The 25,407-nt window shown below is 37.8% G+C and overlaps 13 protein-coding genes across 13 annotated transcripts; 9 read left to right on the top strand and 4 right to left on the bottom strand.

Moving 5' to 3' along the window:
* Positions 1 to 836: 836 nt before the first annotated feature.
* PFF1 (Pff1p) lies at positions 837 to 3,776 on the bottom strand (the record flags this gene model as incomplete). The annotated part of the gene is made up of 1 exon (XM_056223230.1): positions 837 to 3,776. The coding sequence occupies one exon, from the start codon at positions 3,774 to 3,776 to the stop codon at positions 837 to 839; it is 2,940 nt and encodes a 979-aa protein (XP_056080431.1).
* A 307-nt stretch (positions 3,777 to 4,083) lies between these two features.
* Positions 4,084 to 6,843, bottom strand: RDH54 (DNA-dependent ATPase RDH54; the record flags this gene model as incomplete). The annotated part of the gene is made up of 1 exon (XM_056223219.1): positions 4,084 to 6,843. The coding sequence occupies one exon, from the start codon at positions 6,841 to 6,843 to the stop codon at positions 4,084 to 4,086; it is 2,760 nt and encodes a 919-aa protein (XP_056080430.1).
* A 542-nt stretch (positions 6,844 to 7,385) lies between these two features.
* HSP26 (chaperone protein HSP26) lies at positions 7,386 to 8,030 on the bottom strand (the record flags this gene model as incomplete). The annotated part of the gene is made up of 1 exon (XM_056223208.1): positions 7,386 to 8,030. The coding sequence occupies one exon, from the start codon at positions 8,028 to 8,030 to the stop codon at positions 7,386 to 7,388; it is 645 nt and encodes a 214-aa protein (XP_056080429.1).
* A 932-nt stretch (positions 8,031 to 8,962) lies between these two features.
* Positions 8,963 to 9,601, bottom strand: SMKI02G1810 (uncharacterized protein; the record flags this gene model as incomplete). The annotated part of the gene is made up of 1 exon (XM_056223197.1): positions 8,963 to 9,601. One exon carries the CDS (start codon positions 9,599 to 9,601, stop codon positions 8,963 to 8,965), a length of 639 nt encoding a protein of 212 aa, XP_056080428.1.
* A 472-nt stretch (positions 9,602 to 10,073) lies between these two features.
* On the top strand, positions 10,074 to 10,787 carry ALG14 (N-acetylglucosaminyldiphosphodolichol N-acetylglucosaminyltransferase anchoring subunit ALG14; the record flags this gene model as incomplete). The annotated part of the gene is made up of 1 exon (XM_056223186.1): positions 10,074 to 10,787. One exon carries the CDS (start codon positions 10,074 to 10,076, stop codon positions 10,785 to 10,787), a length of 714 nt encoding a protein of 237 aa, XP_056080427.1.
* A 709-nt stretch (positions 10,788 to 11,496) lies between these two features.
* TAT1 (amino acid transporter TAT1) lies at positions 11,497 to 13,350 on the top strand (the record flags this gene model as incomplete). Its single annotated transcript, XM_056223175.1, has 1 exon — positions 11,497 to 13,350. The coding sequence occupies one exon, from the start codon at positions 11,497 to 11,499 to the stop codon at positions 13,348 to 13,350; it is 1,854 nt and encodes a 617-aa protein (XP_056080426.1).
* Positions 13,351 to 14,213: 863 nt separating this feature from the next.
* Positions 14,214 to 16,043, top strand: BAP2 (branched-chain amino acid permease BAP2; the record flags this gene model as incomplete). Its single annotated transcript, XM_056223164.1, has 1 exon — positions 14,214 to 16,043. One exon carries the CDS (start codon positions 14,214 to 14,216, stop codon positions 16,041 to 16,043), a length of 1,830 nt encoding a protein of 609 aa, XP_056080425.1.
* Positions 16,044 to 17,159: 1,116 nt separating this feature from the next.
* On the top strand, positions 17,160 to 17,888 carry TIP1 (putative lipase; the record flags this gene model as incomplete). The annotated part of the gene is made up of 1 exon (XM_056223153.1): positions 17,160 to 17,888. One exon carries the CDS (start codon positions 17,160 to 17,162, stop codon positions 17,886 to 17,888), a length of 729 nt encoding a protein of 242 aa, XP_056080424.1.
* Positions 17,889 to 19,285: 1,397 nt separating this feature from the next.
* NRG2 (Nrg2p) lies at positions 19,286 to 19,948 on the top strand (the record flags this gene model as incomplete). Its single annotated transcript, XM_056223142.1, has 1 exon — positions 19,286 to 19,948. The coding sequence occupies one exon, from the start codon at positions 19,286 to 19,288 to the stop codon at positions 19,946 to 19,948; it is 663 nt and encodes a 220-aa protein (XP_056080423.1).
* Positions 19,949 to 20,312: 364 nt separating this feature from the next.
* On the top strand, positions 20,313 to 21,410 carry ECM2 (Pre-mRNA-splicing factor ECM2; the record flags this gene model as incomplete). The annotated part of the gene is made up of 1 exon (XM_056223130.1): positions 20,313 to 21,410. The coding sequence occupies one exon, from the start codon at positions 20,313 to 20,315 to the stop codon at positions 21,408 to 21,410; it is 1,098 nt and encodes a 365-aa protein (XP_056080422.1).
* A 421-nt stretch (positions 21,411 to 21,831) lies between these two features.
* Positions 21,832 to 23,052, top strand: CNM1 (Cnm1p; the record flags this gene model as incomplete). Its single annotated transcript, XM_056223119.1, has 1 exon — positions 21,832 to 23,052. The coding sequence occupies one exon, from the start codon at positions 21,832 to 21,834 to the stop codon at positions 23,050 to 23,052; it is 1,221 nt and encodes a 406-aa protein (XP_056080421.1).
* A 379-nt stretch (positions 23,053 to 23,431) lies between these two features.
* On the top strand, positions 23,432 to 24,058 carry SMKI02G1730 (uncharacterized protein; the record flags this gene model as incomplete). Its single annotated transcript, XM_056223108.1, has 2 exons — positions 23,432 to 23,447; positions 23,532 to 24,058. The coding sequence occupies 2 exons, from the start codon at positions 23,432 to 23,434 to the stop codon at positions 24,056 to 24,058; spliced, it is 543 nt and encodes a 180-aa protein (XP_056080420.1).
* A 267-nt stretch (positions 24,059 to 24,325) lies between these two features.
* Positions 24,326 to 25,258, top strand: TRM7 (tRNA methyltransferase TRM7; the record flags this gene model as incomplete). The annotated part of the gene is made up of 1 exon (XM_056223097.1): positions 24,326 to 25,258. The coding sequence occupies one exon, from the start codon at positions 24,326 to 24,328 to the stop codon at positions 25,256 to 25,258; it is 933 nt and encodes a 310-aa protein (XP_056080419.1).
* Positions 25,259 to 25,407: the final 149 nt, after the last annotated feature.

Raw genomic sequence — 25,407 nt, 5'->3', positions numbered from 1 at the left:
TTTTGATGTGTCTAGGTGTATCGTGTCTTCTGCCCATTTTTGAATGCGTCAGTAAGACGTAAGACCCTTTTTTTAGTGTCAGCAAGTATCGAAAAAAATTGTCCGAAAATAGTCACACAATGAAAAAGGGGAACTAACTAAAAGTTATACAACTACCCACTCCTAAACAACCTCCTTGAATATATGAGAAGCTGTAGTTTTTGTTTTCAGTGGCTATCCATACTGGAATTATTGCTTTGGTATCATACTACATTTCAGGACTTCTACCATTCACTAATTGAAGAAAAATGAACGATTCACTTTATATATGGTGCAAATGGAAAAATAACGGGACCGGTTACGTTTAATTTATATATTATGTTATACTGGAGCAACAGTTCTAAAATGAGTTGCCGCTTAATTTATCTTGCTTTCTAACATATGCAAGATGAGCTATATGTATTGAGTAGTGTCAAGGCACTTCTTTGGCCTCTATGGAAAAAGCTATAGAGAGTCAGGCACATACACAACTATGCGTTTCAGTTACTGCGTGTGCTTATAAAAATGCAAGGCTCATATAGATACTATCTTCTTTACCTGAGGGAAGTTTCTAAGCATTCACAAAAACGGTTGTATGGCTCATGAGACTCTCTTATGCACCAGTAAAAGTAAGTATTGGATAATGAGTAACTTTAATGAAAAATCCAATACATTCACCCATTACTTGAAAATTACTTTTCTCTTCTGTTTGTCATGAGGGGAGAATTATAACTAAAAAGTTCGAACTTGGGGAATAGCCGATACAACTGGAGAGTGTTTAAGTCTATTAGGTATTCTACAGTTAAAATCGAATTGAACTATAAAATTATAACATCCTTAACAATAACTAATCCTTTCTGTTCATTAGCAAAGGAAAAACTTGGCGGTGCATAATTTAACAGTTCATCAAATGCTGGGATTTTTCTAACGGCAGTACCATTCACAACTGATTCTGAATCATAATCTCCCCAGTAACAGCTAATTGAAACAGATAATTCGTCTTTTAAACTCAAATTGTCATCGTCTAAATCTCCATCTGTCAAAATCTTCGGAAACCACTGGACTGCAATATGATATGCGTCCTGATCAAAGTCAAGTTTATGCAGTTGCAGTTCATTAATGCCAGTACTTGATTTGATTGTTTTCGTGACATTAGCAGGCTCCGCAGGAAATTTTTTCTCTTGATAAACCGTAATTTCTCTGACAGGTGATTTCGCCTGAGATTTATCATTAAATGATAAAGTACATGCCCTGTTCTCTTTAACCTCCAAAAGCAATTCTGCAATTATTGGTTCGTAGGGAGATCTCTCGGTCGAATTTCGATTATCACGTAAAACATGAACTTTCACCATATCGCTGATGTTTGTTTTTTCATCTGTGCTCAACAAATTTGGTTGCATTCCATCATATGTACAAAGTTCCATTCCATTGGTCACAGACGTACAGTTGATAAGTGTAGATGAGTATTTTACACTAGGCAAGTCTTGCAACATTGGTTTCAAAAGCTTTCCTTCTCTTCCAAAGACATGGACACTAGCAGCATCACCATGGGACAAATCAATACTCTGAGAAAATCTTACTTTTAATGGATTTTTATTCGTGAAAGGGGGTTCTAGAAGTGTTTTAGACACAGAGATCAGGAGAAGCAACACAGTTAATGATATAGTCATAAAGTTGACTTTATAGAAGAACGGTAAAATTGGTAGTGCAATCAAAATACCACCTACCATTCCAAACCTGATTATATCAAATGTAGCTTTTGTTCCTTCTTGGACAGTTTGATTCAGTGCGTCCATGACTGCATCCACACTGTTAAACAATATAAATGATGATATCGGTACGATTACTAAAAATTGGATGATCCATACATAGTCAATATACTTCGCCTTTGAGGTACTTTCCACACTACCCAGACCTTCTTCTACATGACCGAACCCCTTCAATAAAGGTGCCCTTTCATCATGTTGTGGTGATAGTGCGTCTATATCTTGATCATCATTAATATGGTGTGGAGAATCGTCCAAAGTAGTTGGTAAGGTATCTTCTTGGGTACTTGTATGTTCGTCTTGCGACAATAAAGACTGATTTTGTGACTGTTCGAGGTTTTCGTGGTTTTCGTGGTTTTCTTCTTCAATATTTATCCGGGAATGTGAACTATCATTGGCGTGGTGATTCATAGATTCTCTATCATAATCCTTTCTCGGTTTGGTTCTCAGCGCTAGTCCAAGCAGCCTCAATATAGCAGCTGTAGTGATCAACAGAAAAAAGATTGAGAAGGGATATACTCCAGTATATTTGTAGTCAGAACTATACAACAGCTTCGAGGTAAACAGTAAAACGGTCCATAACATAATGAATAGTTCAATAATTGACAAGTCTTTAATGTCACTAGAAGGAAAAAAACGATTGGAACACTTGATAAAAATGTAATTTATTACAAGAACTTGAGTGAAAAAAGCAGACACTGGCCAAAAGTAGTTCCTGGAGAACGTCAAATGGTTGTAATGTGTTATACCATCAAAGAAAAACTTCTGCACCACAACACCTGTGGCCAATGAAAGAGGAAAGCGTAGCCACAATAGCAGGGAGTATGATTTCCAAGTCATCCTATCACGAGCAATTAGGTACAACCCAATGGCCATAATAGAAGAAACCAATAGAAATACACAATTCCAGTAAAAGAGGGTCTTCGCACTCATAACAAAAAATTTCAAACCGATAAAATCAAAATAACAAGCTGGTGTTTGATCCAACGTATCTAATGAATTGGAAACCACATACGAGCTTAATTGCAAGGAGGTATGTAGCATATGCCATAAAGATGCTTTGGTGGTATATTGTATTGAATCTTTCATAGTATGATAAATATTTCTGGGTTTGTAAAACGCAATATCCCAGCCCCTCATGCCATTTTCTTCATAAACCTTGTAATCAGTTTCACTTCTGACATAACCACTATAAAAACCTTGTTGATAAATGGAGTTACCAAAAGGGTTTTCTTTCACAGATAGCTGGTATATCTTTGCAGTTGAGGTATCAGAAGTTCTAAATAGCACTGCTTTACCACCGGCGCCAGTTCCTTCTAAGTTTATCACATACTTGGTTAAACTAGACCATGGGTGATGAAAATAAGTTGACGCTCCCAAAAGACCAAACTCTTCATTATTATTAAAGTTGAAGATTAAAGTTCTGTTCGGCCTGTGGTTTATATGATACTTGAGATTGGCCAATAAAGACACCACACCAATTCCATCATCGGTAGCCCCATGACTTGTAGGAACTGAGTCAAAATGAGCCGAAAGAAGCAGCCCTTCTTGGTCAGGGTTTTGACCTTCAAGTTTAACTAGGATATTAGAGGATTCGAAATATGTCACTCTAGTAACATCAGAGGACGTATTGAAAGGATCTTGCTGTTGGAATAGTATGGATCTCTTATTTTCATTATCGTCCGAGACACTTGCAAAAGAGACATTGCTTGTGATTTCCAGAACTCTACTCAGCAAGTAATCATGAACTTTATCATTCTCTTTAGACGTATAAGGATGAAAAGAAGCCGTAATAATCTGTAAATCTGTCCAGGCAGTTTCTAACAAATCATTAAGTTGAGGATATTCACCCTTTTTTGGCAAATTGAGCTTATAATGTTCATGGTCAAAAATGTAGAGTAACGCAATAATAGAGTAGGTGAAAAAAAGAAGCAAACTCAAATTTGTTTTTCGGTACTTGAAAACTGATCTGAGTAGACTTTTGAGTTTCATCCTGCAATTGTTTGACCTTTGCCTGTCAACACAGTCCTTTATAAACAATCCTTGGCAGCTGAATTTTTTTTTTTTGAGCCATGGTTATCCTTCGGATCTTCATGACTTCCGCCTTCAACCATGTCCTTATCAATAGTTCAAAGGTAGAGTAATTCGAATCATCATCCTCAAACGGCCATGCAAATACTGCATAACTTGTATTTTTATAGGCATCAGAAGAATAAATTTAATAAATATAATCAGGGTTAGATGATAGCTATTTTATCTAGTATATATTAAGTATGAGTGTCCATGTTTGGCGTCACTATTATTTAAGACATATCTCGCTGGGCTTCACGAATGCAAAAGTGATATCGTCTTTCAACGTGGCAAATGATTCAGTGATAACTTCATCAAATAATTCATCTTGTCTTGCAGGGTCGATATGTTTATAATGAATAAGACATTGTCTAATGGACTGCGACTTTCTAGCGTCATTTCTAGTGGCTGTTTCATTCATTTCCTTTTGTAATTCCAGAGCACTAGTCCATGTAGTAGGCATACACTTCTTTAATTCTACAACGTCCTGTTCTTGATTTTTTTCAACATACTCAATTTCTTCACCCAAACCGTCACACGAACAGATCAAGTCATGAGTGTTACTTTTGGTGTTTGTATGGACAGAAAACAGGTCTTTCAGGTCCTCCTTGTTGAAAAGGTCATCATTAGAAGTACCTTTATCTTTCGTTTCAGAATCACCTAAAAATTTTTGACTCAAACTGTTTTTCATTAGTTGTCTCTGTAGTATTTTCTCATCAATACAACCAGTTGTGACGAGTCTATAAATAAAGCATGGTCTTTTTTGGCCATCCCTATGGATCCTTGACATCGCTTGTAAATCCACCGAAGGGTTCCAGTCATTATCAAATAAAATAAGACGCGAGGCACCTACCAGGTTCAATCCTACGCCTCCAGATTTTGCGCTCAACAGGAATCCAAATATGGCCGGATTCCGATTAAAGGATGTGACAATGGAGTCTCTTTGTTTCGAAGGTATAGAACCATCAAGCCTGCAATGTGACATTCCAGCCATATTCATCAAATTCTCAATTATATCCAATGTCTGGGTATAATTAGACACTACAACAACCTTTTCTTCTGTACGCTTTCTAATACCTTCGAGTAATGTCATTAGAACCTTTAATTTACCAGAGTTCAAAAAACGACTGTAAATTCCTTGAGATTGGGTATCCTTTATATGTGAATTGTAATATGAATCTGAACCAACCAATCCAGGAGAATTACAAACCTTTTTTAGTAAAGTTATTAGTCCCAGCGAAGAACTGAATGTCATTTGCCCAAAATCCAAACGTGCACCCTGTAAGATATCCTTAAAGGCCAAGATCTGTTGGTCGTATGGTTTACAAAATAGAATTATATCTGTCTTTGGAGGGAGATACTTCTCTAGGATTGCATTTGTTCTTCGCAAAATAAACCTCTTCGTGATTTCTATCATTTCTCTTGATTTTTCCTCTCCCTTTTCCAACAATTCTTCGTTGTATCTATTTGCAGTGTCTCTAGCTCTTGTTATAGGAAGGATAAACCTTCTTTTAAAAGAGCCAAAGCTTCCAAGGACGCCAGGGTTTATGAAGTCTATAATAGTGAAAAACTCATTAAGATCATTTTGTATTGGAGTTCCTGTAAGCAAAAGTTTCCTCTTTATGTCTAAACTTTTTAATGTATTTAAAATTTTAGAAGCACCATTCTTTAGTCGATGCCCTTCATCGCATACCAACAGATCAATCAGCTGTTTATTTTTCTCTAATTCTTCGGACACACTTAGCAATTTTTCATAACCAATGATCAAAACTTGATACGTTCGTTGTACTTTCAGAAAATTTCTGACGGCCATTTTATCCATATCAGGAGAGTTTCTTGGGCTTAGTGTCAGAACACCTATTCTTGATAAATTTAACCATTTTCCGAATTCTCTTTTCCAGTTTCCTATCAGAGTGACAGGACAAACAACTAAAATCTTTTTACAAAGGCCACTTAATGGTATACCTGATTGTGAGCAAGGAACTTTCGACGCAAAAGGAGTTTGCCTAATTAATGTCCAAATCAAAGTTATACTCATTAATGTTTTACCCAGACCCATATCATCAGCTAATAGGCATCCACTGATATCTGAGTCATTTTCTAACATTAAACTCTTAGTAGTACAATCAATATTCTGATTCTCAACAGTTGGTCTTGCCAAACCCATTATACAATCGTACATGAACTTCACTCCTTCTCTTTGATGAGGGCGTAAAAACTTACCCAGTAATGGATCAACAATTACGTCGACTTCTGCAGAAGAATTTTTGTTCATTACCAAAGGATTATCAATTTTGCGAACATCAAAAACTGGATAATACTTCCTGACCTTTGAACTTTGACTGCTTTGCGTTGGAGAGGTCATGTGTTCATTCATTTGCTTTGTTACTGATTTAAACTTTTTTACCGTGTTCAACGTAAATAGTTGCGACAGAGGCATTTGATATTTGCCACCATCATTCTTCGTAGAGGGAGCTATAACTGGTGCAATAGTGGCGGAGCTGACATTTCCCATCGCTTGTATTATAACTTGTCTGGCACTATTTACTTCTGCTAGTTCTTTCAATTCATAATCTAACTGTACTTCGTTAGGACCCACTTTGAAAATAGTTTCTAAAAGAGAATTAGGATCACTCGTTAGCGTATTCGATCCGAATAATTTCCCTGCTTCATTGTAGAAAGCTAGCTTGCTACTGTTTAGTTTTAAAGTGGCATAACCATCACCACTCCAAGTCTTGTGCTTTTTGGTAGTAGGCTTCCTATACATGGTAGTGAAGTATCTAATACTTTCATTTGGGGTTAGATTATCACGCCTTTTAGCAACATTTGAAGCAGCTCCCGCCGGGATATTTCTTTTCTTGGTAGCAATTTTTACTGTAGGTATGGGGGCAGTTTTAACTGTGGTATTTGATTTGGGTTGCGCGCTCCCACTTGATCCAACCCTCCTTGGAGGTTTGAATGGTTTATTCTCATATTTTGGTAATTGCATGTGAAGTGCACCGAAATCAAACTTCCTTTAATACACTGGCAGCTGCTTCCTACCTACTGTGATATCTTTACTTTTCGTCGAGGCTTGACGTACTCCACGGCCCTTTCAATAAAAAAGTCTCGATTCTCTTTGTTTATTTATAGTACGTTTTTCCATTTTCGTGTTTTCCATTGATGCAAATATCAACGCGATGTGAGAGAAGGAAACGCTTCTTGTAGAATCTGAATAAGGCAAGTCGTACAAGCCATTCCCATAAAAATGTCTCATTGCGTTGCACGTCGAAAAAGTGGCGTACAGTTGCAAAAAATCAAAACTTCAGATTTTCATAATTCGAAACTTCGCGTTAAAATAACAGTTATATATCAGAAGCTAAAGCAAGCTTATATAACTATTTACTCATCAACTCATATATCTAAATTAACTCCTAAAGGCAAACACATACGCCTATTATCATCTTCCTTCTGTTATAAATTTTGTTATTTGTCATTTGTAAATTTGGAAGCAGCCAACAGGATGGGCAGTATTATAAAATACCTAGTCATTTAATTGCCCCATGACTCTTGGGATGAAACCTCAATTTTCTTGACGTGGCTCTTGCCATCCTTTTGGGGCTTCAATTTTGGAACTGTCAAAGTCAAGACACCGCTTGCGTAATCTGCCTTAATATTGTCTGCATCCACACCTGGGTAGTCTGGCAAAGTGATGACCCTCTTAAATTTACCAGAGCTGCTTTCTTTAACCTTGACCTTATCCTTACTTTCCTCATTTAAAGAAGATGGGATCTCACCGGAAACCAGAATTTGATTTTTATTTTGGTGGTATTCAATATCAATATCTTTCTTGCTCTTAACACCAGGAACCACTACTTTTAACTCGTAGTTCTTGTCGTGATCCAAAATATCAACTGGAACTGTGACATTTCTAGGGAAGGCGAGACCGGATGGGAACAAGGACAAGTCATTATCAAACCAATCGTCCAACGTTTCATCTCTAGGATCATATAGGACACCCGTATAACTACTTGGTTTAGCAACCTCCTTGCCAGTCGAATCCTTAGCGGGAGCATTTGCCAGTTGGCGTCTTGGCACATAGCCTCTCAAGCCGCCTTCACCTAGCAATCTATTAAAAGCATCAACTTCGTTGTTGATGTTGTCAAAGAAATCAAAAAATGGGCTGTTAAATGACATGTTAGTTTGTTTTGTTTGTTAGTTTGTATAGAGATTTAAAATATCTTAATCAATGGTTTTATTTGCATCAAAAGAAAGCAAGGGAGAGATTGGAAAAGTAGACATTGATATAAGCTTGGTACATGTCCTATTTATATGTTTCGAGATGAAAGAGACAAGTGTTTATTATCAGAAGTTAGAAGCACAAGAACATTCTAGAACTTACATATTACTAAATTTTGTGTTGCGAGCACGCTAAGTGCAAATGCCTTACTGTTAGAAGCACCCTATACAGTTTGATACGCAAGGGGGAGGGAATAATTCATTGATTCTTCTGAAAAACAAGCAATCAACCATTGGGAGACTACTTCCTTAGGTTGTCACTGCCAATGCAAGGACGGTTACTACTCCGAACCAATCATGCACCTTGACAGGCAATGTCCTTTAGGGGTACACGGAATTGCTGCTGCCCCAGTTACAATTCAGTGATTACCAAATGAAGACAATGCATCAGATTTTTTTGTGGCACATTGCCAAGAAGGTAAGAGAATTGTGGCTTACTGTAATCAAGAAACTCAATGGTGTATACAAGGTGGCCGCGTTATTTTTTGGGTACCCCCTGAGGCACATAAGAGATTCTTGCTTAATCTCGTTTTCAAGGAGCTGAAATTTCAAATGAAAAAGAAAAAGAAAAAGTTAAAAATCAATTAAATTAAACTAGGAGTAATATTAGTGTATGTAGTAAAAGAAATGATCGATGTGCGCAGAATATTGAAACGGAGAGTGAAGACATTCTATTGACGTATCCCGAGCGAGAATCACGTAAAGAAGGTTCTAGAAAAAAATGAGAAAATAATTGGAACGAAGCATTATTGGGACCATTGACATAGTACAGCAAATTTTGATTCATGTGTCGCCCAAATATGACAATGAATATCTTGTGATTAATTATATCAAAAAAAATTCAACGACGTTCTTCTATCTGTACCCATATCTAGGGTATCCAAGTTTAGTTCGTTTAAAGTTTCAGTAGAAGTTGTCTTTGAAGAAGACTCGTTTGAACAGAAAACGAAGAGAGCTTTAGAATCATCCATAGCTATCGTGTTGTTGATTTTGAAGGCGCTCGTTGTTTTATCCATCTCCTCAATTTCTTCATACAACAAGTCATGAATTGAATAATCCTTATCCTGAGAGAATATAGAAGAAATTGAGCTCTTGATGGAAGAAAGACTGGCGTCTGATTGGCTTCTTGTAGACTGTGTCGGAGATGGGGCCATATGTAGCTTTTCTTCCTTGGGAGTGTTCGTCTGCATGTGCTTTAAGGCAGAATGGTAGTCCTTCAGTAGCGTTTCATCAAGCAGCAGGCTGCTTCTTTTCAAACTTGACTGTTTGGAGGTCCTTTTCTTATGCGTGGCGGATGGGAATGGAGAATGAGATGGACTTTCTTCCTTCTTCTGCTTCGTTTTAGAATGCTCATGACCAAATTCGCTAGACAGCGAAATCAACGAGCTTTTCGAACCTAAATGCATTGATTGTCTTTTTTTGCTATCCACGTTGGAGTTAGCACCTGAATTCTTAGGGCGTCTTAGCATTTTCTACTTTTTTTTTCTTGTTGTATTGTTATAATATATAATGGTAGTATTATTTATCGTCGTATATCCCTTGTGTCGTGCTTGCGCCTTGCTTACCAATGAACAAAACAAATATGGAGCTTCTTTATACTAAAGTGATATATAGTCAAAGAACGGAACGAGCAACCAACCGCGAAATTATGTATTTAATTAATATCCGCAATAGTGACTTGAAATACTTTCCTTTACAGGTTATTTTCTCCTATTGCTCCAACTTACACCGCTGTGCTTTTTTTTCTTTTAATTACGCGCATGAACAATTTCTGCCCCAACGCGAAAGTTTTTACCATTTCGTGCTTTTCTTTTACGTGTTCTATCTTGAGCAAACATACTTTTAACGAAGCCATTCCAATATTTCATTTACGAGGACTCGCGATAACTGTATATGGTGATCTAGTAGTCTGGAAAAATTCGAAATCGACAGTTATAGATTATGAAGACGGCCTACTTGGCGTCATTGGTGCTCATTGTATTGACTGCGTATGTCATTAGATTAGTAACGATCCTACCTTTTTTCCACCCTCAGACAGATACACAAAGGGATACGGAAGATGAGGTTAGCGTACTGAGGATACAGAAACCGTCAAAGAAGCCGCTCAAGGTTTTTATATTTTTAGGATCTGGAGGCCATACTGGCGAAATGATTCGTCTTTTGGAAAATTATAAAGACCTCTTGTTAAACGGGTCGATCATATACTTAGGATACTCTGATGAGGCTTCAAAGCAAAGATTCGTCGATTTTATAAAGAACTTCACTCGTTGCAAAGTGCAATACTATGAATTCATGAAAGCCAGAGAAGTTAAAGCTAATCTTGTACAAAGTGTCAAGACCATCATAGGAACGCTGATGCAATCTTTTATACACGTGATTAAAATTAGATTTGCCATGTGTGGATCACCCCACCTCTTTTTATTAAATGGGCCTGGGACATGCTGTATAATATCATTTTGGCTAAAATTTATAGAACTCGTTGTTCTCTTCGTCGATTCCTCCCATATAGTCTACGTGGAATCGCTGGCAAGGATCAATACTCCTAGTCTGACGGGTAAGGTACTTTATTGGCTTGTGGATGAATTCATCGTCCAATGGCAAGAATTGAGAGATAATTGTTTACCCAGATCCAAATGGTTCGGTATTCTCGTCTAAGTACACTGTTATGTAGCATGGTAATATTATAATCAGAGTTTAGATCCTGTGATGACAGCTTTTTCATCTATTCAGCTGCTTGAAGTTCTTGAAGTTCCTTCACAGAATGAAAACAATTCACACCGGCGGAATTAACTCTCTCACCATCACTGCTCATATAAAGCAAACAGTCACATTGCAATACCTAATAGCCGCATAACGTATGTACGATCATCACGGCATCAAAACTGATGTCTTTAAAAAAGTTTGCACAACAATTTTCACTATACAGCTGGTTAGTGTCGACTTGCTCTTCTTCCGCGCCGGGACGGCCAAAAAAAGCATAAAAAGGCCAGTCGGCGCCGGCAATCCGATGAGGAAAGGCCCTCTCCAGTATATTTCACACTATCTGGGCAAGGCACTTTTTGAAGAAAATTGCATCCTGGTAGATGAAAAAACCTCCAGGTTATTCTCCAAATGGCTAGTATCAGAGCACCTAATCCCTGAGAATGAGTTATCTTATTTTACCTGTTTCTGCAATATTGGAGCAAAATAGTATATAAGATGCTTTGCTCGAATATTCTCCTTTTTGTGGCATCTTATACCCTCTTGTCCTTAAAAAAGCAAACAATAAAATAGTTTAAGATTATTTAGACATAACAAAACTATATCATATAGTGCCATTTTACTACTGTCGCTATTTATATAAGTTTTCGGTAGAGACGTGGAAATGAACGACAGGGACGATTTACTTATTGATGAGGCTAGTACAGCACCATATTCACATAGTCTATATGAAAGGGCAAATGCTGAAAAACAAAAAAGAGACTTTGCAATAACGGAAAAGCAGGATGAAGAATCTGAGCAACAGGTAAAGCCTCAAAAGACGGGCAATAAGTCTAAACTACAGAATGAATGCAAAAAAATCCTCAGTTCTTTTAAAAGACAGCTACCACCAAGCCAAAATTCTGAACTTGAATCACAAGAAAAAAATAATTTGACAAAGTCAATCAAATCACGCCACCTGGTCATGATCAGTCTCGGTACAGGTATAGGCACTGGGTTATTAGTGGGTAATGGTCAGGTGCTGGGTACAGCTGGTCCCGCCGGGTTGGTGCTTGGTTACGGTGTAGCTTCAATAATGCTTTACTGTATCATCCAAGCCGCCGGCGAGTTAGGCCTTTGTTATGCAGGTTTAACTGGTAATTATACCAGATATCCTTCCATTTTGGTTGACCCTTCGCTGGGATTTGCTGTGTCTGTAGTTTATACCATTCAATGGTTAACAGTTTTGCCTTTACAATTAGTCACAGCAGCAATGACAGTCAAATACTGGACGAGCGTAAATTCAGATATATTTGTTGCTGTGGTTTTCATATTTGTAATCATAATAAATCTCTTTGGGTCTAGAGGCTATGCTGAAGCCGAGTTCATTTTTAATATATGTAAGATACTAATGGTAATCGGGTTTGTCATTTTGGCCATTATCATTAACTGTGGTGGTGCAGGTGATAGAAAATATATAGGTACCGAATACTGGCATAATCCCGGTCCATTTGCTCACGGATTCAAAGGAGTATGCACTGTATTTTGTTATGCCGCATTTAGCTACGGTGGTATTGAGGTCCTACTGCTCTCCGCTGCTGAACAGGAAAACCCAACGAAATCAATTCCAAATGCCTGTAAGAAGGTTGTCTATCGTATTTTGTTGATTTACATGTTAACCACAATCTTAGTTTGTTTCCTTGTTCCATACAACAGTGACGAATTATTAGGCTCGGATGACTCCTCCGGATCCCATGCATCTCCATTTGTCATTGCTGTTGCATCACATGGAGTTAAAGTAGTCCCTCACTTTATAAATGCTGTCATTTTGATATCTGTTATTTCAGTTGCCAACTCTTCGTTATATTCTGGACCAAGATTATTACTGTCATTGGCAGAACAGGGCGTCTTACCTAAATGTTTGGCATATGTTGATAGACGTGGTAGGCCTCTACTTTGCTTTCTTGTTTCACTCGCCTTCGGTTGCATTGGGTTCGTGGCTACAAGTGATGCTGAAGAGGAAGTCTTTACTTGGTTACTTGCCATTTCTAGTCTTTCTCAACTGTTTATCTGGATGTCAATGAGTTTGTCGCATATCAGGTTTAGAGATGCTATGGCAAAGCAAGGTCGTTCAATGAATGAGGTTGGATATAAAGCACAAACTGGTTATTGGGGATCATGGCTTGCAGTCCTAATTGCAGTTTTTTTCCTAGTTTGCCAATTCTGGGTAGCCATTGCACCTGTTAATGATCATGGAAAATTGAATGTCAAAGTGTTTTTCCAGAATTATCTGGCAATGCCTATTGTTTTAGTTGCGTATTTTGGTCACAAGATATACTTTAAATCATGGAGCTTTTGGATTCCAGCTGATAAAATCGATTTAAACTCCCACAGAAACATATTTGTTCATTCAACACTCACAGAATTCGATAAAGCCGATGATGATGTTAAAGAATATGAAAATCAAGAGTCATTGGAAAATCTAAACAACTTGCGTTCAAGAAATCTTTTCAAGAAAATGGTAAACCTATGGTACTAGCCACTTCTCCACTCTTTTATCACTCTGTTCCATCAAGTTTTCGCTACTACTTCTCAGGATAACAAAAATACATAATATTGTTTATACAAGTCGAAAAAGGACAAATCTGCATAATAAAATTAAATTTTCTATATCCATTAAGAGTCTTATCGATTCCGGTAAAAGTGCTTACAACAATATGCACTGCCCACTTGAAAATTTTTACTCTACATTAATAAGTCTTATAAAGACATAATTGATTACTCATCATGTAAGTGACACAAATTCATGACAAAACAAAAAAACGCGCAGAAAAAGAAAAGGACTAGTTGCGTCAAGAAAAGAAACGGCGACACGGCGCATGATTGACAGGAAAGATATTCTGCCGTTAGAGTGCCGCAAGAGAAAGGCCCTTTTTTGATTTGGAAATATAGAGAGCATTTAGTACTGCCGCACGCTATGTAGTATATAGAATATCTTCTCCCTCATTTTACTGTCAAAGTCCGGAACCGGGACCCACTTTTTACTCCTCGCAGAAACAGTACCTTACGATGACCTTTGATGATGAGTAAGAACTGGCAGCAAACGCTGCTGGTGGTTAATTCTTAAAGTTTTTGCGCCGCTTGTGATACAATGTGCTTGGAATACACCAAAAGAAGGCATGTTTACTAGAAGACAGCTCTTCGACTAGAAAAAGAAAAAAAACAGGGTGAAACTATACTTCTTTGATGAGTACATTTCTTTTCAAGTGTAGATATTTATACTATATACACATGCTCATTTAGTTAGCTTTGAACTTAGAACTTACTTTTGTTCATGTCGAATAAGATCTCATTTCTTTGGCCTTCCACATATATAGACGTTGGAAAATCAAGAAATCATAAATGTCATCTTCGAAAGACTGTGGATCTTTCGGTAAGAAGGACCCTTCACCTGATTTCATATCGACACGTTCCTTCAGTGATGAAAATAATTTCCAATTGTCATCAAATGAAAAAATTTATTCTGAGCAAAAACCCAAGCGTAATAGACTTATACACAGATTTACGGATTCGTTCAAAAGAGCAGAAGGTAGCACTACAAAAATCAAACCAATAAATGAAAACACGTCTGATTTAGAGGATGGTATTCAATCCTTTACGTCAGACTCCAAATTAAAAAAGTCCATGAAATCGCGTCATGTTGTCATGATGTCTCTTGGGACAGGTATTGGGACAGGTCTCCTGGTAGCTAATGCAAAGGGTCTTCATTATGGTGGACCTGCTGCACTAGTTATTGGTTACGTCTTAGTTTCCTTTATTACGTACTTCATGATCCAAGCCGCTGGTGAGATGGCTGTCACCTATCCAACCTTACCAGCAAATTTCAATGCATACTCTTCCATATTCATTTCCAAACCATTTGGATTCGCCACGGTATGGCTTTATTGTTTTCAGTGGACAACTGTTTTGCCGTTAGAGTTGATCACCGCCTCTATGACTATCCAATTCTGGAATGATAAGATTAACCCTGATATTTATATTCTTATTTTCTACGTTTTCTTACTATTCGTTCATTTTTTTGGAGTGAAAGCTTACGGTGAAACGGAGTTCATATTCAATTGTTGTAAAATTTTAATGATAGCGGGCTTCATTGTTCTATCTGTCGTCATTAACTGTGGTGGTGCTGGAAATGACGGTTATATTGGGGGCGCTTATTGGCATAAACCAGGTGCTTTTGCGGGAGACACATCAATCGCCAGGTTTAAAAATGTTTGCTACATTTTAGTCACTGCATACTTCTCCTTTGGTGGTATGGAATTATTTGTATTAAGTGTCCAAGAGCAGACCAACCCTAGAAAATCTACTCCCGTAGCAGCTAAGAGAAGCATATACCGCATCGTCGTCATCTATCTCCTGACTATGATTTTGATTGGATTCAATGTTCCATACAACGATGACCAATTATTGGGTGCAGGCGGATCCGCTACACATGCATCTCCTTATGTGCTGGCTGCATCCATTCATGGTGTTAGAATTGTTCCGCACATTATCAATGCCGTTATTTTAATCTCTGTCGTTTCAGTGGCAAATTCTTCTTTATATGCCGGCCCAAGATTAATTTGCTCATTAGCTCAACAAGGTTACGCACCAAAATTTTTAGATTATGTTGACAGGGAGGGTAGACCCTTGAGAGCTCTTATTGTATGCTGTGTTATCGGGGTTATTGCATTTGTTGCAGCCTCCTCCAAAGAAGAGATCGTGTTTACCTGGTTGGCAGCTATAGCAGGTTTAAGTGAATTATTCACATGGACTTCCATCATGCTGTCCCATCTACGATTTAGACAAGCTATGAAAGTGCAGGGAAGGTCTTTAAACGAGTTGGGATATAAAGCCACAACCGGCATATGGGGTTCTATTTATGGCTCCTTTTTTAATATTTTGGTCTTTATTGCTCAATTTTGGGTAGCATTGGCCCCCTTAGGTAATGGTGGCAAATGTAATGCGGAGGCTTTTTTCGAAAGTTATTTAGCTGCTCCAATATGGTTGATTTTTTATATTGGATATATGATTTACAACCGCGATTTCACTCTGTTAAACCCCCTCGATAAAATCGACTTGGACTTCCACAGACGCGTCTACGATCCAGAGCTAATGAGACAAGAAGATGAAGAAAATAAAGAGAAAATTAAAAACATGTCTTTTCTGAGCAAAGCGCACCATTTTTGGTGTTAGGCTTAATTGCACCACTTAATTTCGAAATTATCCATCAGAGCCGGTTCAAGAGATCATGACGAATCTTTCAACTTGTAGAGCTGATATATTCCATACGGCGCATTTGTTACCCCCATTCTTAATGACTTTATTCATTTCTTTAGCTTTCTATTTTTACATAACATAATTAATGACCCGTTCCATACACACGCGCATAGTGCCGTTATTATTCAAGTTTTACTTTATCTTTTTTTTTTCAACAGAAGGAAAAAGTTGCTTTCTACGGCTCCGAGATCCTGCTCCTGTCCGTCACTCAGTGCCTGTCAAGCCTCGCCTCACGTGTACTGTACCAACTTTTCGGGTAAAAGTCATAGAGAATTCCATTGTAAAATAGCCAGGCAAAACAAGAAAGAAAGATTGTTCTTCTACCTTTAGCTATTTGGGATGAACTTTTCGCAATAGTCATGAGAACAGTGAAATTATTGTCTTGGCTTGCGATCCACTGCAGTAATTTCTTTCTCGGCATCTACGGCGCACACACAGCCGGATGGCAATAAGATTTTCAAAACCCAAGCAGTCAGTACTCAACATAACAGAATCCAACAAAACTCGAGTTATGGCCTTTTTGGGTAATTCAAATTCCCAAAAAAGAACATCACACAATCCAAGTATGGTACTATTATGGATTGTTACTTTAATATTGAAGACTAATGTCTTCGGAAGGTCCCTTTTCCGATTTTTCGACTTCCCTCTGTTGAGGAATGTACCTACAGTCTTGAGTCCTGCTGCAGTTATTGCAGCGTTTTGGCCATTTTTGTCCATAGAATTGTGGTGGGAAGAGTTTATTGTTCCCACAATGTGTCTTGCTTGCTACAGACACTATTTTGTCTCTAGTTCTTCGAGCTATTTTTATCAAAAAAAGAAAAAAAAGCTCTTTGGAAGGGTGAATATTCCGCCAACCGCTCCAAGATTTCGCGTTGCTTCATTTACCATCTATTATAAATAAAGCATTCACTACTCTGCTCTAGACGTTGGATGTTCTTGATAATTTTTTTTTATTGAATCGATCCTTTGAGAGAGCAAACAGTGTATATTATCTGATATTGCATAACCGTACCCTCCCGCTAACAGAATAAAATGTCCGTATCTAAAATTGCTTTCATATTGAGTGCTATTGCCTCTTTAGCTGTTGCCGAAACTGCCGCTCAAACTGCCGAATTACAAGCTATTATCAGTGACATCAACTCTCATCTCTCTGACTACTTGGGTCTGGAGACTGGAAACAGTGGATTCCAAATTCCTTCCGATGTCTTGAGTGTCTACCAACAAGTCATTACTTACAGTGATGACGCCTACACTACTTTGTTTAGTGAGTTAGACTTCGATGCAATCACCAAGACCATTGTTGCATTGCCATGGTACACCACAAGATTGAGTTCAGAAATCGCTGCTGCTGTTGCCTCTGTTTCTCAAGTTTCTTCCAAGGCTGCATCCTCATCTGCAGCTTCAAGCTCTTCTAAGGCTGCATCCTCATCCGCAGCTTCAAGCTCTTCCAAGGCTGCATCCTCATCCGCAGCTTCAAGCTCTTCCAAGGCCGCATCCTCATCTGCAGCTTCAAGCTCTTCCAAGGCCGCATCCTCATCTGCAGCTTCAAGCTCTTCCAAGGCCGCATCCTCATCTGCAGCTTCAAGCTCTTCTAAGGCTGCATCCTCATCCGCAGCTTCAAGCTCTTCTAAGGCTGCATCCTCTTCAGCAACTTCATCCTCTTCTTCAGTTGGAACCGCTTCTAATGCTGGTCAAAGAGTCAATGCTGGCGCTGGCTCTTTTGGTGCAGTTATTGCCGGTGCAGCTGCTTTGTTGTTATAAAAGCTTTTGTTTTTGAACAAGCACTTTAAAATACCACTATATCATTATACTTCCTCTTATGTAATAGTTCGATAGTTTTTTCAAAAAAGTACTTAATCTGTTAAATCTCTAAAATACTCTTTCTAGACAGTAGTACCTATTCTTATCCTGTAGGCGATGTCCCTGCTTTCGTCAGTCGACATCAATAATTCGTTGTTCAAGAACTAACTTGTTTCGTTGTTAATTTACGAAGACTTATGTTTTGAAGGAACGAGCAAACGAGCTAATATGAGCATCGCAAGCCTTCAAAAAAAAAGGACCCTACCAAACATGTTGTTACTGTGCCAAGGCGCAGCGAAGATTCTCCTCGAATAATATGCAGAAGAACAAAAACATGCGAGACCCTCTTTTGAAAAATATTCAGGATTTAACACGTGGCTGCACCAGCTGTTTACGACAAGCAAGAAGACCAAACAACCACTGAATTTGATATGGTGCTTGATATCATCCTTTGAAAGTTATGGGCCTTCTTCAATATCATAAGCTGAAGATTACTGCAAGGTTGGGAGATGATTTCATACAAATTTTTTCAACTAAAGACTGCTTTGAAAAAACTTTCATTCAAAAAATAAACTCTTGTAAAACCGCAAGCTGGCATGTAAAAAGAAATATAGTTTTAGTGCCTCGAAGCCAAGAAAAAGGAGAGTATAACCTTCCAAGCCAGACGTGAAACTACCCAACCAAGAGCAAATTCGCATGGACTGCTTCTTCGATTTTCCTTCATTTTTTCTCTTTTAACGGGATTTGGCATTTTCTCGAAGGTACTGTATAAACGAATGCTAAACGACTGAGAGAAAGTCATCCCTGAATTTTTCGAAGTACTCTCAGGGCACCTGTCCGTTTAAGAACCCCAGTTCAGAAAAGAAGAAATCTTGAAGGAAAAAAAGTACACAGGGCCTTAAACTGACTACAAAGCCATCTTTTTCTCGTTTGTCAGCACGTCTCAGAAAAACGCGCAGCCGTGGCTTTTGATAAGTGGCTTCTTGCGTATGGCAGCACTTCTTTGATCTCATGTTTTCTTGAGTTGCGGGACATCACCGTCGTTGAGAAAAGTTTCAATGTCAAACGAGTGGACTACCGTTGCATTCTTCAAGGAGAAGGGCCTGATTTTAGGGGAATCACGTCTGGCTATTACATGCTACACTGTGCAGCAGCCCATACGTTGCCAACAGGCAAATCCTACACCCTCTCTAAATCGTTTACTTCTTGCTACATGGTTTGGCCTAATTTTTTGCATATAAATATTTATCATATTGTTGTAATAACTTGGGTGTATTCCCAATGCCACATCAGGCGAACCGTCGATACTGCTCGAAATATAAAATAATAAAGCTTTTTTTGATAGTTCCCAGAAAAAGATGTCTCTAGCCTACAAGGACAACTTGATATCTACTATTCTAGCCAAGGAAGGCAAATGTGAATTCCCTATGAATTTTGGCTGTTCCTCTTCACAGATAACTTTGATGCCAGAAATATTTTCGTTTAGTAATGAACGCAAATATCAAACCCTGATACCCTTGATGAAAACATCACACCTAATTGATGATGATTTGAAAGACAAACTGAACAAGTGTGCTTTTGATTTTTTTTCTGGAAAACAGGCCAACAAAACAAGCGACACAACTATCTCTAAGCTCACAGCAAGCAGAAGGACCTCACCGAGGCTGTCATTGGAGACTATCAATAGAGTTAAAGAGGAGAATATTGCTGACGGTAGGTCAGATATACGTGATCCAAATAAAGTAAATCATCCCACAAAAGCTGTGATGAAATTGAAACCTACTAAAACCACTACGGCAGGGCAAAGGACTCGTCATTTCTGTAAGATCTGTTCTACTGGGTTTACAACATCTGGCCACCTTTCAAGACATAACAGAATACATACGGGTGAAAAAAATCATATATGTCCGCACGAGGGCTGTGGACAAAGGTTTAGTAGGCATGATAACTGTAATCAACATTACCGCACCCATGCAAATAAGAAGAAAAGAAACTGGAAGAGAAGAGAAACTAGCAGTTGATGGGAGTCATCTGCGTGAGCCTGAAAAAAACATTTAAATATTCAATAAGACACAAATAAAAAACTAATATATAGTAATATAAAAAATCAGATCGTGAAACCTCACTCATCAAGTCAATAAAGGGAAAAGATAAACCTTGATTCTCTTGTATAGAGGGGTCTTTTACCGGATTTTTAATAACATCAGATAAAAAATAACTTGAGAAAATGATTACCCTACATATCGGTGATGCTTAGCTATTCAAGGTCTGACAAAAAAAGGTTACAGCAAATTTTATTAAGAAAGGGAAAGATGACTATAGGACGGGTTCTAGGGAAAGTTGAATGAAAAGAGCTAGCGAACAATATTGTTTTTTCTTAACATAATGAACGATGAAATTAACGAGCTACCACCCAAAATATGTGAACAATGTTTAGGCAATGAGACTAATATACGAATGACCAAGATTCCACAAGGTTCTGAATGTAAGATATGTACCCTACCATTCACGTTATACCATTTCAAGACGTCCAAAAGAAGCAGTAATCTTATTAAAACACTAATATGTCAAAGATGCGCTACCCAGAGAAACATTTGTCAATGTTGTATGCTTGATTCAAGATGGCATATACCCATACAGCTGCGGGATCATTTGATATCTATTGTCAATGAGGAAAATGTTATAACAGAGGAGGCTAAAAACGACATGATGAAAAGATTTTTGTCACTTAAAGACGTGAAATTAGGAGGGGCTCAAATAACGAGCGATGCGTCAGAAGCAGATAACATCATTGACAAATTAAAAAGCATACTTCTGCGAGCCACATCAGATAATTCAAATCTTCCATTGCAAAGACAAAAGGTTACAGCGGTAAATCAAAACGAACATGATACGAACGATGTAAAAAATATAGAAAAATACGCATCCTTGGACATTTCTTATCTTTTAAAGAAATTACCTTTGAACGAATCGTTTTCAAGGAATGCCTCTACCCGATCATATTTCCTTTATAATATTGACACTTCAATACCCGAGTGGAAAATATCTGATGCGATCTCACAATTATTAGATGTGAAGAAATGGAGCGATGGAAATTCGCTATCATTAATAGTGAATCACAAGGCAAGATGTGGAGGCTTAAGGTTTCAATCTAATGAATTAGGGGAAAAATTCGTCAGCAAAATAAGTGACACACTTAGCACTCCGAAGGACTTGAAGAGGGGAATATTGCCTATCGAGCGGTTCAAGATATTTATTATTCCCTGGACATCCGGATTTTCTGCCGCATCATTCGGTGCCAACGTTGCAGAAAATATAAAACTCAGTTTAAGCTTAAATAAACTTATTCAGTTGGAGTTAGGCGTTCATTCTTTTGTAAAAAGTGCTGACAATTCGAAGAAAGGCAAGACAAAGACACCAAAGAAAGTTCATAAGCTTAAAGCGAAGAAATCAAAATCGCGGGCTAACAAGTTAATATTATAGACGGAGCAGTGAAAAATTACAAGTTACTGAATGGATTATTTGGCTTACTTTCGGCTACTCAACTCCTTTGTAAGTTAACATACGATAGCCAGCGAAATTAGCAAGCCCGTTTAAATCGACCTGGTATAGGCAAAAAAGTATCAAAAAATAATACTGCGCTTTGTTTCAGCACAATCACATATCTGGAAGCTTTTACTTGTTCTTCCACTTTCTATGTGTCTGACCAGATTTATTTTATCAAATCCCGAAATGACAGCTCGGCCGAAATTTTTAGTGTACGAGTGTAGTAGAAGTGACACAATTTTATAAGGCATTACCATATGTTGTTTTTAAAAGGAAAGAAGACCCCAAAAGTACGTGATATAATATAGAGATTATTAATTTCATTACCTTTTTCTTCTAAGACAGTAATAACCAAAGTATGGAGAAACTCGGTTTAAAAAGCACTTTTCCGTATGAATATGGCTTTGACTTTAAAACGACAAGACTGGAAATTCTAAATTCTACAAAAAGTGAAACAGCTCTTTTGTTTTCCGGTTTAAGTAGAATTTTGGCCAGAATTTTGAAATACTCGTATAATTTTTTAGCTTCTTTTTCCCTCGCCATCAAAGTTATTACCGAAAGTGTGGCCACAGTCGGCTCCCGAGAGTATGCTAACAGTTTACAGATTGATGCAACAGAAAGAGATGACGAGGAAGATGTTTGGGGATCGATAGTGCTCTTAGGGGTAATTTTTAGCAGTTTAATCTATTCGTGTAGTGGAAAGAATACTTTTATGAAGAGGCGTGGTAACTCAACTGAAGGTGATGAATGTAGTTTCAAGGCCAGCAAACCTTTATCAATTATAATTAACATTATTGGAAATAGTCCCAATAACAAGGGTATTTTTGTGGAAGAGAAAAATTATGAAAAGTTTATGGATTTACATTTGAAGGAGTCTGTTTTCGACATCTGTGTTCCAAGTGTAGTAGACTTCAGCCAAACTGAAAAAGTTTTTGTGCCTGATGATTTTGGCAGGCTCAGCCTTTCAAGTAACGAAAATACAACGGAGGCATTAGTACAGGCAACTCAGACACTTTCCGACATTAAAGCACTGACAAACAGCACACTGACCAATAGCGCGAGAGGAGATTTTTTGAAAGAAACAGAAAGAAGTATAAGTAAAGGAAAGGAAGTGGTTAAACATTCCGTGGGATACAATAGATCTCTGCTTCATTACGCCAAAAAATGTGTGCATAAAAGAAATGAAATCATGGGAGGATTCCCTGTTCAAGAGAATGCAGATTCTGTGGGTAAGAAGATTCATAATATATGTGAATCTACTTTAATTATGGAGAACCGGCTAAGCAATGAAGTTTTCCTGGCTTTGTTCGAGAGAGAACCTATATTTTTTATTAGCAGCCTTTCAATTGAAGAAATGAGAGCATATGAAGAAAAACAAAAGCTATTCGATGAAATGCCTCATGGAGACCTTGGTTTTTATGATGAGAATAAAATTATTACTAGAACCTACAATTTGCTTAAAGTCGACAGTCAAAGAAATTGGTCAATGAAGCGTAATATTTCAGTTCCCTCTAAAAAAATGGTAATGAACGAAAAAGGCGCAGCCTCTACTTTGTTGTGGTACTCCACTCATCTATAGATACAGTTGTATTGATATGTAATGCGAACAATGTAAGATATGCCAAGTATAGCAAACCATAAAACACCGATGCTCGGTACAATGGAAACAAGGCTATTCAGGTAGCCTAAATGAAGAGGTTCTGAATTTTTTGTCTTGATATGCTCTCCAGCTTTGTAGTAACAACCTATCTTGTTAAACTGGAATACGTGGTGATATACGTTCTTCTTTTCTCTAGTAATGACATTGTTTTTGTTATAGTTAACCAAAACAAAATAGATGTCGGCAGCTTTTGTTGCACCGAGAAGCGCTGATTTTGTTTTATAACTAGTTTGCCACTGTTAATGAAGTATTTTAGAGAAGTCTCTCCGCCAAAGGTAGTCAATTACATTACATCAAAATGTCTACATATGAAGGTATGTAATGATCAATTATAAACTATGTCTCTGAATGTGGACTAACCAACTAAATGTTATTCATTTCACTCAACATTGAATTAGAGGAACATGGAATACAACAAAATTCAAGAGCCACTCAAGAAATAGGAGAAAATTCACAAGAAGAGCAGAGAAGACAGGTTAGGTCCCAACTACAGGGTTTATTCCAAAATTTTGGTAGCTCTGGGGGTGAAGGGAATAGATATTCTGATTCAACATTACTCTTACAATTATTGTCGCAGTTGCTTCCAGAATCATTACAGGAAGAATGGCTGCAAGAAATGGATAAAGGCAAGAATGCAGGCTGTCCGGATAGTTTTGCATCGTCTTTACCACGGATCAACAAAAGAAAACTCAAGGTCACTGACAACTGCTCTATTTGCTATACTAATTATTTAGAAGATGAGTACCCCTTAGTAGTTGAATTACCACATTGCCATCACAAATTTGATTTGGAGTGCCTATCTGTTTGGCTTTCTCGAAGTACAACCTGTCCACTATGTAGGGATGATGTTATGGGCCACCGAATCATCAACGAAATTGATACAACGGAAGCAGAATTAGAAGAAGATTGGGGTATGTACGGTTAGTATTTCTCAAATATGTTGTTATATAGAAGGTACCTTTTCAAATGTAAGTATAATAAATAGCCTAGTCTTTTCCTCATAGAAAGTACACTTACAAGTGCTTTACGTATCGTAGTGAAAAAGAGGATTGGTAACTTTTTACCAGGCCTGTATTATTTTGCGGTAACAATAATAGTCGCGAGCTAAAAATTTTCAGGCGATGCTACCCATCATCTCCATGACACAACAGTTGATGATTACAAGGCAAACTAAAAAATAAAAGCATCTAAGATGGGTAAAAGCAGCAAAGACAAAAGAGATTTGTATTACAGAAAGGCCAAAGAACAGGGCTACAGGGCTAGATCTGCTTTTAAATTACTTCAACTTAATGAACAATTTCACTTCTTGGATGATCCAAATTTAAAAAGAGTTGTAGATTTATGTGCCGCACCAGGCTCATGGTCACAAGTTCTTTCGAGAAAACTTTTTGACGAAAGTAGTAATTCAAATAGCGAGGATAGAAAAATTGTTGCAGTGGATTTACAACCAATGTCTCCTATACCTCATGTAACAACTTTACAAGCCGATATCACCCATCCTAAAACATTGGCTAGGATTCTGAACTTATTTGGTAATGAAAAGGCTGATTTTGTTTGCAGTGATGGTGCTCCTGATGTCACTGGGTTGCACGATCTTGACGAATACATTCAGCAACAATTAATCATGAGTGCGCTACAACTAACCGCATGTATTCTGAAAAAAGGTGGAGTTTTTGTGGCGAAGATCTTCAGAGGCCGTGATATAGATATGCTATACTCACAATTAGGTTATTTATTTGATAGAATTGTCTGCGCAAAGCCAAGATCGTCAAGAGGTACATCTCTAGAGGCTTTTATTGTTTGTTTAGGCTACAACCCACCATCTAATTGGACACCAAAATTGGACATCAATACCTCTGTTGATGAGTTCTTTCAAGGCTGTTTCCTAAATAAGTTATGCATATCAGACAAATTGTCTCCTTGGGATGAAGAAGAAAGAAACATAGCAAAGTTTATGGCTTGCGGCAGTCTTGAAAGTTTTGACTCAGACGCTACCTATCATGACATACCTTCCTCCATTGTAAATTCTCCATCTTCCTTAGACCCTGTTCAAAGTCCTACGAACCCTCCCTACAAGAAAGCTTTGGAGTTAAAAAGAAGCGGAAAACTTACAAGGTCTGTTTAATAGTGGTAGCCGTACTATTAATCTAAAATTAATAGGGTTGCTACCCCCAACATCGAATTTCTCCTAGGATAATATTGAGATATATATGCGACATACTCATTGTATAATATAAAAAGAAAATGGAAATGGCAGTTACATTATGCTATATG

Source organism: Saccharomyces mikatae (genome assembly GCF_947241705.1).
Source record: "Saccharomyces mikatae IFO 1815 strain IFO1815 genome assembly, chromosome: 2".
NCBI lineage: Eukaryota > Fungi > Ascomycota > Saccharomycetes > Saccharomycetales > Saccharomycetaceae > Saccharomyces > Saccharomyces mikatae.
Note: the sequence above shows the minus strand (reverse complement) of the source record. Positions and strands in the feature narration are given on the sequence as shown.